The 17173-nt window shown below is 32.9% G+C and overlaps 1 protein-coding gene across 1 annotated transcript; it reads right to left on the bottom strand.

The window, feature by feature from the left end:
- Nucleotides 1-13114: 13114 nt before the first annotated feature.
- On the bottom strand, nt 13115-15763 carry LOC121128457 (uncharacterized). The gene is made up of 3 exons (XM_040724042.2): nt 15660-15763; nt 15185-15601; nt 13115-13585 (listed from the first exon to the last, which is right to left on the bottom strand). The coding sequence occupies exons 2-3, from the start codon at nt 15599-15601 to the stop codon at nt 13433-13435; spliced, it is 570 nt and encodes a 189-aa protein (XP_040579976.1). The 5' UTR covers nt 15660-15763; the 3' UTR covers nt 13115-13432.
- Between the last annotated feature and the right edge of the window lie 1410 nt (nt 15764-17173).

Here is a 17173-nt window from a genome sequence, read left to right as displayed (position 1 = left end):
AAATAATAAACTGAAATGTGTTCAGATACATGACGATTATTCATGAGCCCGCTACAATTTTCGTGGAGGTTATCAACAATAAAACCTACATAGTACAACCAATAAAAGAAACCAAATATTATAATATATATTTCTAATATTATACTCGTATTTAACCTATATTCATAATTCCAATTAATTATTTTGCATCAACATCTAGATAATCTATATATTCCATAAATAATTATTAATTACTCATTCTAAATATAATTAAAGAAAAGAGTAAAGATCAAATTCTCATACCTGTATTTGAGTCCACCTTTTCAGCGTTTTGGGAAAGTTTGAATCATTATGCTACGGATCTTTCTGGTCCCGAGTTCTCTTACTGCAAGTTTTTGGGGTTCTGAGTACAAGTCTTCATGCTCCAAGTCCTTGGTAAAAATAAATTATGTCTGGATCTACCTGTAGTCTCGTCTATGGAAAGATTTCCTTTCCCACATGTCGCTATCTTTATTGTATGACGCAACCTTTCCTCAAAAAAGAAACTTGAAAAAGGCCTGAAATCATCTGGTAGTTATCCAAATAAGTCAATCATACCAACCACTAATTATATCTTATATACTTATATCACTTTCATATTATTTATTCACCATTTTTAAAATAAATTACATATTATTACAATCCACATAGAATTTTCTTCGATACTGTATTATAATATGGCTTAGTAATATTTTATTAAAAGAGTAGTTATGATTAGTTATTACATTATTTATATGAAGAAATAGCCAAAAATTCTTCATATAAATAATAAAATGGCCAATATATATATTATATAAACGACGAGGGATCAACAAGAAATTGTACCACAATTTGTTTTTTAACCTTTGACAACAATAGTTTACTTTTGGACTTGGAACTTGTGATGGAAGATATCCTAGTCTCGTTATTCTTCTTTCATTAATGATCGAAGGCCCTTTGATCCTTTCAAATATTCGTCAAATTATTAGGGCGACCACTGACCAACTTCATTTCCTTACCAGCATGCCATATTTTAACAACTATATACAGTCCTCAATTATAGTCTCTATATAAGAGGCCGAAAGCACGAGCAGACCTTCTCCACATCGTCCCTAAGCAATTTTTTTTGGATACTTTCTTAATCTGACTGATAAGCTTGTTTTAGATGTTGCAGGGGTTCAGTTGGTTTGTCGTTCGATCGCACCCCACACAAAAAAAATCCATTGGAAGTAGATCCGGCAAGTTTGGAGGCCAAAGGTTCGGCAATTTTTTTTTTACCGATGAGTGGCAGGGAGCTGAGTCCTTTAGAAGTGCCAAATTCACTTTTAACTTTGCAAACGAATATCTCACTGAGTCCCAGAGTTCGAGCAATTATTATATTGTCGCTTTCGGTACGAATTTTTCAAAATATTTTTGACAAGGAATTTCTACAATTGATTCAATTTTCCACACCTGTTGCAATTTTGAACAAGCTATCTTAATATAAAAATTAGCTGAATAAGTGCACGCGTTTGCCCAAGAGAGCAACATAAAGTGGTGGCATAGATCGCTTGCGTACCCTGTACCTACATAATACATAACATGGCCCACATTTTATTTTTGAAAACAAATATATCTTTCTTCATTTGATTATAAATATCATTCAGGCCTATTATTGATTGATTGTTTTTATTTTTATTATTTGCAGCATGATTTAATGTTATGTTCCTATAAACCGAGAAATGCATTTCCTTATATGCACTTCACATTTAACATATTGTGTGGAAAATAATCATAGTGAAAAAATAATTGTTATTACAGAGTAATTCCTTCAAAAAGTTGCGAAAGCCCCGTGACAAAAATCTATTTCTGTCCTTAAATATTAAATTTTCAAGGATGGATGATAGATTATAATTATTATATTTATATCATTTATGTTCAAATATTTTGACTACCATGACAAATGAATGTTTTAAGTTGTATCCATTTTTTACTTAATTTATCAATTATACTTTCAATTTGCTTGGACGATGTGATCAATATTTTCACAAATACGAGGTCTGGAATGTTATGACCTCAACAGGAAGATTGGCACACTCGTAAATAAAAGCTAGTCGCATCTAAAGGATTATAGGGACCTTGAGTCCTTCGGTCGCATCTATCTAGCATCTAATGACAGTTACTCATCAAAGTTTCAGCCATTTTGGACGTGCAGTTGTTACGTTACAGTCGTTTGAGTGACCTAATGGGTGTGTTTTTGTGGGAAAAAAATCTGAATTTTTAATTTTAATTTCGAACATAGTCCCCTTGTAACTCTACACACTTCTCCTAGATCTCTGTAACCCGTCTCGTCTGTAACTTCGCTTGGGGAAGTGTGTAGAAGGAGACTATGATGAAGATTAAGAAAAAATATGAGAATATTTGGTTTCTTATATTGGTTGTATTTACTATGTACGAAACTTGTAGCGGACTCATTCATCAGTACACATTTAAGTTTTATATTTTTCTTGACTTAAACGAGAATGATCAGTAGATTCGGACCAACATAGGGTGATGATGTGAAAAAGTAGTTGACGCCGTTAAAAAAGAAGAATTAGTTAACCAAAACATTCGAATTGCAATAGTTCGGTATGTTTAAACATAGATGGCGCTTTAAAATATTTTTATTTAAATATTTATCTTTAATTCTACAGTCGTATTTATATATTCAATGATATGCCCAACTGGATCCAGTCTCTCGTCTGAGAAAACTTGCTAATTTAATTATACTTCTAATATGGCTTAAACTTGAATTATTCTCGAGACCCAACAAGGGGATAAAAACAGACCCATAGTCAATTATTTATAAACTTTCTTGACAGCTAACATTTTGAGCTCGTTTACATGAATATCTCGATTATTCCCTGTTGAAAGGAGCCGTCTGAGAATGAAATACCTGGTAAGGGGGCATCCGTAAAAACTTCCGGCGTTGGAATAAATATTATTTTCAATGGTGCACAGCCTATTATTGGTTCTTCCTAATATATAATATATCTTTCTAACTCTCAGAGGAGATTTGTATTTCTGGATTGAAAGGGTGATCAAAATTTCCCTTTTTAAATTTAAGGGAAGGTGTCTCTAAAAGAGTGGGTCGATTTCAAACGTTGGTCTCATATTTTTATTAACCAAGTTATTTGTTGAAGGTCTCGGAGCGACAACCCTCGCCTTTTTCAGAATTTAGCACCAGGATCTTGGATCTTTTCCACAGTTATTTGTTGAAGATCTTGGACCGAAAACACTGGCCTTTGGTGGAACTTAGCGGCAAGATCTTGGACCATTTGCACATTTATTTGTTGAAGGTTTTGGACTGACAGCCATCGCCTTAGGAGGCATGAAGTTGCAAGATTTTGGATCTTTTCTGCAGTTATTTGTTGAAGGTTTCGGACAGACAACCTTCTCCTATGGCGGAATTTAGCGGCCACATCCGGATCTTTTGCGCTTTCTCCTCAGGAAGGGCAGTAGTTATGTACACATTGTATTAATAACAACCCTAGATTAATTAGCTGCTTGCTTGGAATCCAAGAATTACTATTCCAATTGACCTTGAAACCAAGGATTTGGTATAACATCAATGCTAAGCACTAAGAGAGTGAGGCATGCCCAACAACAGTAGCCTCCAAAATTATGTCATCTAAATAGAAGCTACAACTTATCTTAAGTTGTAACCTAATACATATGACATCAATTGTTTCAAAAGCTTAGTAAAAATTATAGGCGCTGATGTCAGGCCGAAACATAAAACCAGGGTTGTTGATTTATTTAATTAAAATCCATTTTTATGAAGAAAATTTTGACAGCAGTAATAAGAAATATAATTGTTAATTAATGGATTCTACTAGTGCTATTCACAACAAAAAGCTACTAGAGCTGTGGAGTCGGAGTCGAACTTGCTCTGAGTTGGGGCTATAGCATTGAATCGAAGTCGGACACGCTAGTTGTTGGGTAACTCATGAGTCCAAGTTTGGATAAACCTGTGTGGTATGCAACCTCGAAGAAAACAACAATATTATTATGGCTGTTACGGCAAATCTATTATTTAAGTTTAATTTTACATTATATACCTACGTCAGCAAAACTACAAGTTTCTTCTTGTTCATTTCGGTTCTCGCACCAAACAAAGGAAGACTATAAAGTACTTATTATAATCCAGTGCGCACCTTTAATAATATATTTCCTGTAAAGAGTGATTAACTCAGTGCCTCGTTTCCTATTGAAGAGTCACACAGCAAGGATGTCAACTGTGCAAATCAACTCTTCTGGACGAAAGCATACCCCAGTTTGGCAATATTTTGACAAGTTACAGCTGTAGATGCAAGCTGTAGATATAGATTAAAGTCCCACAGAGAGAAATGTCAGTATAAACAACAAGAAGCGGCAGCCACAGAGGAGGAGCTTGATGATCCAGGTAAGGAAGATAGTATATGATAAACAAGTACTGCACTGTACGTACCATGATTTTTTAAGTTTTTAAAGAAATCAAAGGCAAAAAAAATATTGATGCCAATATTTAACAATTATGTTTTTTGTTTTGTTTTTGTTATTGCTGTAAGGTGCCTCAGGAACTACAGCATTACCATATACATCTGCAGAGGCCTCTGCACTATTGAGAAGATCCTTGTCAGCCACCGCTTCTGCTGTCCAATCTGGACATGTCAAACAACAAGCAACAGCATCTCTGGACAGATTTATCAGAAAAACTTCAGACCTCTCCTTTCTGACAGAAATCTTTTGCTAGACTTTGTTTTTTTATGATGTTATAACATAGTACTACACATTGATGCAAGTCCATTGTCTATTTACCTTTATGGGATGAAAAAAATCTAAATTTTTCAAGTTTTTTGGTGTTCGGTCTGACCTCAAGTTTCCGACCGATTTTATTTGTCAGTTTAGTTTTTTTTTATAATTTCTTGATATAGTACTATACATTGGTGCAAGTTTTGTACATGTACCTTATGGTTCAAAAATCCCCCCAGAGGCTATTTTCAGGGGAGTCTGGAGGCCAGACTCACAGACTTTGATAAAAGTCCTGTGATAGTGAGACCGTTACATTGATTCAATTAATCGACGAGGGTTTGAAAATACTCCTCTGTGAAACTTAAAAATCAAATTAGGAGGAAACCGAAATTAAATAATCTTTAAACCTATAGGTGCCATTCTTATCCTTCGATCAAAGCCTTTTGAGTTACGTATATTGTTATATGTATACATATATCAGAAGTGTCCAAGGGAGGTGGGCTGGAGGGGCCCATCCCAAATTAAGGAAATTTTGCTTTTTACTAGAAAATGTAATATTTGAAATTAAATTTTTCAATCTTTTTTTCCAAAAAATTTAATATTTAAAATTTGCTTACAAAAAAATTCCAAAAATCAAGCCCCCCTCAAAAAAAATAAATATATATAAATATAATATACTGCGTATGCCCCTGTAAATCTAGTATAAATATCTTAGTTTCGCGAGAATGGAAATTCGAACATCTTGTTTTTTTGCCTGATTTACAAAAACCAGATGCAATGATGAGTTTGGAAATTACTATCCAAAAACATCCAACAAATTATGTATCTCAAGGAGTTTTCATCTAATTACCATTAATTAACCCATTAGTTTTATAATCATGTTTTATTATGTTACTTAATCATTTAAACCTATTTTCCTTCAAAAAAGAAGAATAGAGTTGCTTTTTTGAAATTATAGTGTGAATAGCTGTGGATTTTGATTTTTTATTTCAAAGTGTTTATTCATCCACATTACACGTATATGTACATACATCCACAAATAAGTATATATACAAATAAATAAATAAAACAAAAAATAAATTTGTATTGATATATGACATAAGCAAGCATTATAGCTTACTGACAATTTTCCTTTTCAGATCTCTAATATAAACAGCTCATCAGCAATATGAATTGATAACCAAAAAAAAACCAAAAAAAAAACCACACACACACACATTGATCTCGACGAAAATCCGGCTGATAAAATTTAGCATATAGTTGAGACAACAGCTAATATCGAAGACATGCAGAACATATAACTATAATTATATAGAAACGAAAAAAAAAAAACAAAAAAAACACAGGAGCACTAAACGATCGTAAAAAAAATGATTTAAGAATAAATATATAGAAATAATATAAAAGAAAAATATGTTGCCCCAGAGACATATTTCCATTTACATGTGTAATACTCTCATTCCAAAAAGTTACCACAATACCCCAAGAAAAGTGATTACATTATAATCTTTGCTACAATATTTTTGTATTTTGTTAAAGTTTTTATTAATACTAATTGTTTACCCATGATGCAAAAAGGTAAGAGTCCTTATAATATTTTGAAGTATTACTAATAGGGGCAGTTCGCATAACTATCCTATCAAGATGGCCCCTATATTTCGGGCACCCTATATTTTAAAGGGGGGTAATCCATATCTAGCGCTTAAAGCTAGTGCACTTTCTCTGCCACTTTAAAAATAATTTATTAAATAAAAGATTAGGGATAATCCACGATAAGTTTCTCTTATAGAGAAGTGAAGCATAAGCAGATTAAGTTACTTATTGAGAATAATGGCCTATATAAAATTCTAATTTACATGCAATGAAATTGTACTCGCAGTATATGGATTTACTAAATAAAAAAAGAAGTAGAGATTTTTAAGTTCTGAATAAGAAAGTGCCAGCATTCGCGGTTATACTTTTAGAAAGATAGGCATTTAAATTTCAAAAATTAACATTTCATAAGGTCAAATTTAAAAAATGTTAGTAAAATTTGATGAAAATGGTTTAGTGTATCGGATTAGTCCCCGAGTAATAAAGACAAGTTTTTTTAGTAGTACTGAATAGAAAACTAAACTCAAATGGCAGAATTATCTCTCAAATTAGGGAAGCCTGTATTAACAGAATTTTTGTACTGCCTGATAATAAATTCCACGGTTTGATAGGCAGAAGGAAAATATTTGATTAGATCACCGTACTATTCCCAACATGAGTCCCGGAGTCGCAGAATCTTCAATGAGAATGCAGTGTATCTCAATGCAGTATATAAAATAATCTTCCTCAATTTCACACCACAAATGATCGATCCCTAGGCTAGTTTTTGGGCAATGAACAAAGTTGATAATCCTGTAGAAAAAACGCCTGCAAGGAAAAGGAGGGGGGGGGGGCAGAGAAGAACTTATGGTATCATTGTTTAATATATTGATGTGATTATCAGCTGCCTGCTTTATCATGATTTTTGAGGGTAGGGTATAACGAAAGTATTTATTACCAAAAATTTTAATGAAGATATACTACGTATAATTGACTTAGACGTTTTTTATCCGTTATAGTAGATTGGAAAACGTCACACTCCATGAAATCTTAATTCATTATAAACCATATTCTCAGAATAATTACTAATGAAACGACAAAGTAGAGTATTTGGAAATATATTTGAAGTTCGAAGTTTGAAAAAAAAGGCTTAAATTAAATATAATCTACATACTAAAAAATAAACCATCATATATTTATGTTAAATATACAAAATTAAACAATTAGATTCATATAACTAATAATAATAATAAATTATAAATACAGAATATTGAAATAATAGATTGATGCAAAAGACAAACCAGACGTGGAGTTTAATCAAAAAGATAATCCCCCCTTTTTCTTCGTGAGTAAGTTGTTATATACAATTGTGCACAGGATAAATATATATCTACAGATGAGATCTAAATAATTATTAATAATAAAGTAAATATCAATATCATAAAATTAGACAATAAATATACTAATAAAAAAAATGTTAGAATTAAGTCCATCGTAAAGATTTAGTGCAAAAGCTAATTTTGTAGTAATATCCGTCGATATTACTCCTTATTAAGAGCATAAAAAAAAAATAAGTTCCCTTTATTTATGTTTATATGACAGCATATCATGAAGGATACACACAATTGCTAATTATAATGTTATACCCAATGCAACTACCCCCATTGATGTGACCATTTAAGCAGTTGTTTTTGCCTTCTATGAGTTTTCTGAACACCATTTCTTGGAGCCTATCCACCATAGCTAATCCTGTAGTAATATTTATTGACTGTGTAATATTGGAGAACCTAATGATCATACCCAAGTCTTTAAGTGAAGAAACTAGCGTCAGACAAACTAGTTGTGACCATTTAAGCACTTGTTTTTGCCATTTGATGAGTTGTGTATCATAATTGATTATATTTTGAGCTAAAATAGAATCTTATTTTATGGTTAGATTTAAAAGAAATGAATACTTTGTGTTAGATGATATAAAATTTAGAGTTCCATTTCGAAATTAGTAAATATTTTATACTTTTTACAGATAACTTTGATCGTAATTTGGTGTGGATTACTCAAAACATGCTGAAAATTATCTCAACTTCACAATTTACAATGGTGGTATTTCTATAAATGACATCATTACCAACATCCTCCATTAATTTAATGATGGTTCCTCGAGAAGGGACGGGTTTACCCGTGTATTTCTCCATAATTTTTTTTTAATGTGGGATAATTAGCAATGGATAAGTGTATATTACATGCAATAAGCATCTTTATGAGATCAGAGTTAAAGTCTGACTTGATGTATTCATCATTAACTTGATTTTATAGATGAATATCCATGCTCTTGATATGAGATGAGGATAATGAGTGGCGTGTAATTCTATACAGGGGACTGAAGGCACATTTATATCGATAAATCCGACAAGCCATCTGTTTCTTATCCGGTAAGTATTTTCCAAATTCCTGGGCCTCCATTTCCAGAAATCCAGACAGAAGGCGACGTTATTTTAGGCATTTTATTCAGTTCTCTATCGACTATCAGCATCTAATATTATATTAATATTGAATACTAAAGGCGGGAGTTGATAACATTCTTGATAGAATATGTATATTATTTAATCAATGATCCCATAAGTATTTATTCCCTTCTCCTCGTACGCTTTTGTATCCTTGCCAAAAATATCAACCTTAGCTATGAGAGCCTTGCAATTACTTAGCGCCGCTTTTGATGCCTCCTTCTCATTGAAGCAAAGCCTACGAATGAAGGGAAAATCAAACAATGCCGTGGCCTTTAAGTTTGTCAGTAATCTTTATGTTTAACCATATCAGTTCCCTCAAAATTTCCAATGCAGGGCACTCAACAAAAAGTACACACATCGTCGTTAAATAATTTGACGCAATCTTAACTGGGATGAAAAAATTTGATTCTTCTCGTTGAAATCTGGAATTGTGAGGTGAACTTCCCTCCATCATCACGTAATGACCTTAATATTCTTATCTTCCATTTTTGTAGTACGCATAGTTTGGAGCTATAATAGTCGCAAATCGTTGCATCAACAGTGGTCCTAGTGGCTTAAAATTAAATTTTAAATGTCAAGAGACAAGGGGCAGATGTAAGGCTGCCTTTCTTTGCTAAGGAAAAATAAACCTTGCAGTAAAAAAAATGTTTTCTGGATTTATGCAATGTAGTGTCATGACTTCATCCCTCAATGCAATTTTTGTTCTAACTCTTCAGGTGCTAGAATATTTTTGAAGAAGGGAGTTTTTTTATATTAATATCCACAGTACTGTTTGAGTCGTAGTTATCTGACTTACTCCACATGACTCTGTGAGCTGTCGACCATTTGCTTGAGATGTCCCCTATTGGCTTAATTAGATAGATCTGATCCCAAAATTAAAATTATTTGCCAGTAAAGTTTAACCCCTCCCCCCCCCAATTGCAAACGTGGTCTCTTTAGAACTGGAATGTAACTATGTTAAAAAAGATGCCCCAGCCAAGTGTCTTCTTCCTTCAACGCACTTTCTGCCACAGATGGAATAGTTGTAACAGTATAAATAATTTTTGACATAATTTTGTATTATAAAGATTTAAACCTCTTTTGAAGATTGAATTTTTGCCATTCGCGACACCCCATGTTGGCAAGAGAGTTTAACGATGTCCATTTTGAGTAATAAAGGGCAGTTATTTGTCTATTTAATTCCTAAAATATTGACAACATCCTTTATAAAACATTCCTCCACGGTTAAAATCCCCAATTTCCACATGCCCATAGGAAGTATGGTTATTTTTTCATTGTTCATAATTAGGCCTTATGTATTTCTTATTTTTTTAAAGACATTTAAAATGCATTCGATTCTTTTTATAAGTTTCTTTTCACCTTTTTTGTAAGGTTATCTGCGTATAAATCTAACCAAAAAATTCATTTCCAAAGTTCACACCGAATCCTTTATATTTTCTAAGTACAAAACATTGATGATCTTGACGAGGATTTCATAGTTTGAGTGTGATTTTCTAACTTTATCTAAATCAATATTCAGATCACCTATTAAAATCAGGGGGAGTGAGTTAAATTTACAGCTATTAATGATCGATTGAAAGAACAGAGAGGATTTATCATTTGGCCCATATCCATTGATAACGAAAAATTGAGAGGTATCAATTGATAATTTTATCCCAATCACTTTTATCAAGGTATTCCCTAACGGCTACTGTATTGTCAATAGATTTGGAAATAAGGGTAAGGACTCCTCTCGAGCGGCTAGATCCAGTAAAGAAGAGATTAAATTTTGGGAGAAGACATAAGGAATACGATTCTGAGCAAGTTGAAGATACTTTGAAACGTATATCCTGTGGACGTACCATGTCAAAACTTTTATTAATCATCTAAATCCGATGTATATTTTAGCTGGACCGTTTTTTTTTTTTTTTTTTTTTTTTGGAATTGGTAATCGGAAGAATGAATTTACTTTTCCTTAGCAGTTGTCATTATTATATAATTCCTGAGTAGTGAACATCCTTTTCTAAATAGATTCAATTATATTGAAAACGAGATTGAACATTCGTGTGGGCTCATAAAAGACGGAGACTGAAGATTTGTTACGGAGTTATAATTATAAGTCCTTGTTGGACTCAGAGTAGAATTAGGGATCAACATTAGAGTAATTCAGGCAAATGTCCTTGTTTATTTCCTTCTCTAGTTCTTCCCTTGTCACAGCAAATTGTAGCTGGTCTAATGAGCATTATTCCTTCTCTCTTCTAAAACATTCTTCAAATTGTTAGGGTTACCATGTTGATTTTCGATTTCCTTTTATTTTTAACATGCCCATTCTACACTGGATTTTCATGATTAGTTATTATTATTTGAAACTAATACATAAGAATATAATTAATATAATTTATCATGCAATAAATGATAAATCTTCAATAATCTGAAGCTTATAAAAAAGCTATAGGGTGCCCAATTCAGAAATCCTCATGAGATAGAGTCTACCTTCTTGATTAACGATGGATATTTTATTAGGTAGAGTTCCATAATGAAGATTTTTTTTCATGATTTTCTAGACTTTGATTTTTGTCTTCTTCAAATAATCTCAATTATCTGAGTATTATTATTTCTCTATTTGTCTGCGATGTCTTGCTTGAGGAAGTTGCTTTTTTTTATCTCAATGTAGTAAAATTTTGTTGATAAATCTGTAAATTAGGAAACTTAGATGGAATTTAGCTTATTCGAGAATTTATTATTGTTTGAGCTTAATTCATTTTGATTTTGATAATACTGCTGATAGTCGTGGAAATCAAATTGCTTACAACAGAGAACTGAATATGGGGATGGCGTTTAATTTTTTTCTAGAAATATTATTTATCCACTTCACTCTAAAAATGGATCTTTTGGTAATTTATGTAATGAAATTAAATTTTGAAAATTAAATATTTTGGAGAAAAATTCAAAAACATCTTCCCATTAGTAATGTATAAAAATGTATTGTATATTTATCTCACCATAATTTATCAATTCTACAAGATGACTTAGGGAATACATGACAGCCTAATGGCACAGTGGGTCACCCAAAAGGAATTAATTAAATTGAACTTTTTGAATATTGTCTCTACTTCAACTCGAATTTATACCCGTACTTAGATTGGCTATTCAAAATATCAAAATTTTAACGTGCAATTCTCTGAGATGAAAACAAAGAAGGATAATGCTAAAAAAATAGAATGTGACCATAAATTTTACCACCTTTTTCACAAAAACAGGACATGTTATTATTGCTTAGAATCTTTAGTTTAATTTAAAAGGATATTTAATAAAGGTTAAGGCATTGGAGAAGTTGATATGCCTCTTAAAGATGACAAAGGATGACATTTTTATTATAAGAGATAATAAAAATTGATTAGGTTCTTAACCGGCTTATCTGAAATGAAGTTCTTACTTGATAATATTATTTAATTTTTTTACGTCATCATTCTGTTGATGATTGAAGGAATTTCCAGTCTGCAGTCAACAGATGATACAAAACTCCTGTCTCCTAAAGTCCTTGATTTAACTCTAGAGATTCAGTCTCCTTGAATTTTATCAGAGTCATTAGTATGAAAGATAATTATGACACGTACGAGTATATCGAATAAAATCATAGGGCGTTTCGTAAAAAATGACCTTAATATTAGGCTGGGGGAAAAAGTAATTTCGTATTTCCCGCTCTTTTATTAAATACGTGTATCTTGTTCATTATTGGTCACATTGTATCATAGGGTAATGTGTTGTAAAGGTTTGAGTGAATACTACAGATGCTTCTTCTACAGTATTACGCTTGGCGGGCTCAGTAGTGAGTTATCGAGTGTCGTGTATGGAGATCTGAAATGAAGAAATTTGTCATATTTTACTACCTGAAAGGAAAAAAGACATCGAAAGCGACCAAGAAAATTTGCAATGTCTATGAGAAGTATACTCTTTCCATACGTGTTGCACAGCAGTATTTTTTGCTCAATTATGCCCTTTACTGTGAATAAATCCACTGTTTGAAAATGGTAATCGAACAAAGCGGACAGAATTAATGAAAAAGAGACAAGACATCATCAATACAATACCAGGACGCACACATCTTTGATGACGCGCCAGAAGTTCCGGGGCTCGGAAGGGCAGTTCTTATGCATCTACCTTACCGCCCAGACCTGTCATCAAGTGACTACCACCTGTTCCATTCTATGGAAAACCGATTTATCTATTAAAGCCAATAAGAATCTTAAAATGATATAAATCTTATCACAATTTCGGCCAAATTGTGAATAATGAAATACTTTGACGAATTATTTATGGAGTTCTATATTTAAAATAGGATTACAAACGGTTTATGGGCAATTGGTATACAATTTGACCCTCATTTGTAAATTACAATAACATTAATTATATTTATATTAATTAATAAATAAGGTGGATTAATAATAATTAATTATAGGACAGTAATATAATAGAAAAAACAGTACTTTGTAGATGATGCACTTATAATTTATGTAGCCCATAATTGCTCTATAAATTCAATTAATGCTGGATAAATTATTCCATAGATAACAAGTCGAATATTATTTTAGTTTTTTTGATAATGATGGATATCTAGGAGGAGAGCTTTAAATGGAAGCAAGCTTGAGGAGTTGTTCCGAACTAATAGAGCATTTATAAAAGGAGTCACAGTTATTAACGCTCTTGAGAGATTTTCCAATTTTAGCTGCAACTCTGTATTCAAACGCCAAGTCATTTTCACTTTTTAAATTATTCTCAGCCTATTAATTATATAGAAAGTGAGAAAATTAGTCGTATAAATGTGTTAAATTTCAATCATGTAGGAAGCAATTGCATTGTTTTAGTCATGGTAATTACGGATATATTAATAATTATATTTACTGAATGATGTCTATTGACATTTAGATATTAATGGACCATACGACCATGAGTCCTAATGGGAAGAAGGGAGGGAGGGAACTGCAATTGAGATTTCATGTTGGGGAATATATATAATATCTCCTATCTAGCTCACGACTTTACCTTTATTGTACCGGGTGGTTCATTGAAATCTGAGCACTTACTAATTCAATAATTAATGAAGGTTGAGCCATCAAAATTAATTCATTTTTCAATATATTAAAGCATAAATAATTAATTACAAAACCAAAACAAAGTTGAGCTCTCTAACTTACGTACAAGTCAACAAAACGACCCTTGAAAGTGATCTACAAATTTCCATTCGTACACTACAAGTAGTTGGGCGTCTCCATGACCACCATCTACGCCGTTAGCAAGTCTGAAACGTTGGAGACGAAGAAGGGCTCTCTAAAAAAGGGCAAACTGGACCACCCGGAGGAGCTAAAGAAAGAAGCCCAGCCTAATCCCCTCAAGTCCATGAGGGACTATGCAAGAGATATCGGGGTTTCACACAAGACTTTCCAGAGAGATATGACAAAAGTGGGTGGAAAGAGCCTTGTAAGGGTGGAGAGACCACTTTTGAATAAAAGAAATCCTTCTCCGCCGTTAAAAGACTCCATTGAATGATAATTTTGAACTTTTTTTTTTTGACAGTTTTTATACTGCCTTGATGCCAACTCTGAAGACTTACAGTGTCCTTCATCCGAACACCAAGGTCCTCAAAGACACTTTTAGGTAGCACTGGGACACTATGATAAAGGACAACATATGCAGAGGGTACTAGGCCCAATGCCGCCCGGAAGCCATCATGCCGCTAAGGGGGGTACATTTGTGATTATGAGAGCTCAGACACACATCTATTCACAGTATTAATTTTGTTGAAGCCATATTGTTAATTAATAAATTATATTTTGTTGAACTTTAAAATTATGTGTTCAGATTTAAGTGAACCACTCGGTATAACGTAAAAAGAAACAGAAAAAAACCCTATAATCAGTGTTGGTATTTAGGCAATTCTTCACAAATATTTGAATTATTATTCAGTAGTTTGTTGAGAATTGTAAATAGATTAAAAGGAATTAATTTTTATTGTACCAATTAACGTTCAGAAGCAGAGGCATCGACTGTCGACGGCAAAATATACTTATATTTGTATATTAGCGAGTGTTATCTAAAGCTTCAAAGAAATGTAGTTAAACAAAAAATCACGTGGTTAATATTTGTACATAGTTGTGGTCGTAGCAACAACCTTGTTGGTCGCTAGGAGGGTTGAATATTACTCTATAACTAGCTACCCTGCCACCATAAATTCACCCTTTAACTGAATGAACAAGGTAAACCCTGTGAGGGGAAGAAAAGGCTGCATACAGCATAAGGGAAATTGATACAGTGACGTCATGGTGGGGGAAGGGGGAGGGATCTAAATTGATGTCCTCTCTACTAAATATAATTCTACTTACACTTTGAGCATCAAATGGAAAAAGAATGGGATTATCCTTTAGATCCATAACAGCAAGACTGCAAATCATTTTCTTCATACAATCCTCCGGCTCAAGTTCTCGAATGACTTTCAAAAGAGACTTTTGTTCTTCTTCAGAGGCATCACGCCGCCTTCGGTGATAGTGGTGATAGTCATTTTGATGATAGTAATATTGCTCCTGTTTTGGTTTCTTACTTTTACTTGCCAGGGCTAATGCTCCAAGACCAAGGAGTTTGGCTGCACCTACCGCTGCAGCGAGACTTAACAAATTTGGAGAAATCGTTGTAGCTATTGCAGTTGCTCCAGTACCTACTGCTGCGGGGAAAAATATGGACTCACAGGAATGAGCAAGGAGGAGGAGAGCTAAAACAGCTGTTAAATGCAGTTTTAGCATCATCTAAAAGAAATGGGACTCGTTACAAACATCGAATAATATACATATATATAACATGTACCTTTTGCTGGATCGTATTCGAAGGATATATGGGAAGAGAAGGTTGAAAGATTCTTTGACTAGGAACGACAAACTACTACCATTTAATGTCGGAACATATTTGCTATTTATACATATCTTATATTGCATATCTTTGCGCGTAATTTTTTTTTTTAAATGTTGGAAACACGGAAAATACATTACTTATCCACGCATTAATCCTGAGTATTTATTACGTACGAAAATTGCCTTCGGCACAATTTCTGTCTTTTGAAAACTTATGGATGTATTTAAAAAATTATATGGGGAAAATCATTCGTGTCCTTGTTGACTTTGATGGTGTATTTACGTACATAGGTATCAATTGCAAACATTTTTGAATTTGTGTACGTGTAACAATGGATCCTAAGATATTTTCACAAGATATCTCCAATAGACCTGAAGTTGATTTACATTTGTATTTCTTTTTAAATGAATGTGATAAAGAGTATATTGAAATGTCGAGAGTCAATATGTAAAAATGTTTTTTTGTTACTTCCGTAAATAATTATGAAATTTTATGTATGTCACAAATAGGTTCTCCATAGTCCATAGATCAGATGTGGTGAAAATTTCGTATACTGCATGTCCAATTCCTTGAATATTCTGATTGATTCCTTCAATAGTTTCAATCCAATTCAAGTCCTCAGAAAATAGGAGATAATAGGAAATTTGGAAAGTATCTAATATCCAATGAAAAATTGAAATACTTTCCAGTATAAGTCGAGTTGTGATTTTTTTAATATGTGATCAAGTCGAGTCTCAAGCTTGTGTCTGTCATAAGGAATGAGTTTACTTAATTCACTTGGAGAAAATTAACTCTTTATTCAACCTATTAATTAGCATTGGATGGGTCTTAAAAAACTAAAAAGACTGCAGTTTGGTCCTGATACAATTTATCAACCCTACGACAGGTCCTTATTGGTTTTTGATGCAAACTACAACAGCTAGTGTTGGGTTGGTTCGGACTGAATGAACCGGACCGGCTATCCATCAGTCTAAACTGAGTGAGTCGATGAACCACTGTCTGAACCGATAAAAATTAGAAAAAGAAAACACATGACGTCACGTACTTCATAAAAATAGTATATAGGAATTACGATAATTCATTTCGTTGCTTTTTCCAAATAGGACATTCCTGTAGAGTATTACATACCGGTTTTAAAAGCTTTTTTTTTGTTGGTCTACGTCTTCAGTCCGCAGACCGATGCAGGACCGAGTCACATGACTACTCTTTTATTTTCGGACCAACCGAGTGAGTCGATCACATGATCGACTCAGACAGATAATAGATCGACACAACACTAACAACAGCTGAAATGCAGTATTTACTAAGCCCTTTCAGCTGTTCAACATAACCTCTTTCAAAGAGACAAGCTACCTGAAGTTTAAAGTGTGAAATTTGTGGCTAGAACTTATAGTTATGGGTTTTAGCTAAAATTAATTGTTTTCTTTGTTATTTTATTATTCAATCCTAGACAGGGGTGAAGAAAGTAA

The sequence above is a fragment of the Lepeophtheirus salmonis genome, chromosome 13 (genome assembly GCF_016086655.4).
Source record: "Lepeophtheirus salmonis chromosome 13, UVic_Lsal_1.4, whole genome shotgun sequence".
Taxonomy (NCBI): Eukaryota; Metazoa; Arthropoda; class Copepoda; order Siphonostomatoida; family Caligidae; genus Lepeophtheirus; species Lepeophtheirus salmonis.
Note: the sequence above shows the minus strand (reverse complement) of the source record. Positions and strands in the feature narration are given on the sequence as shown.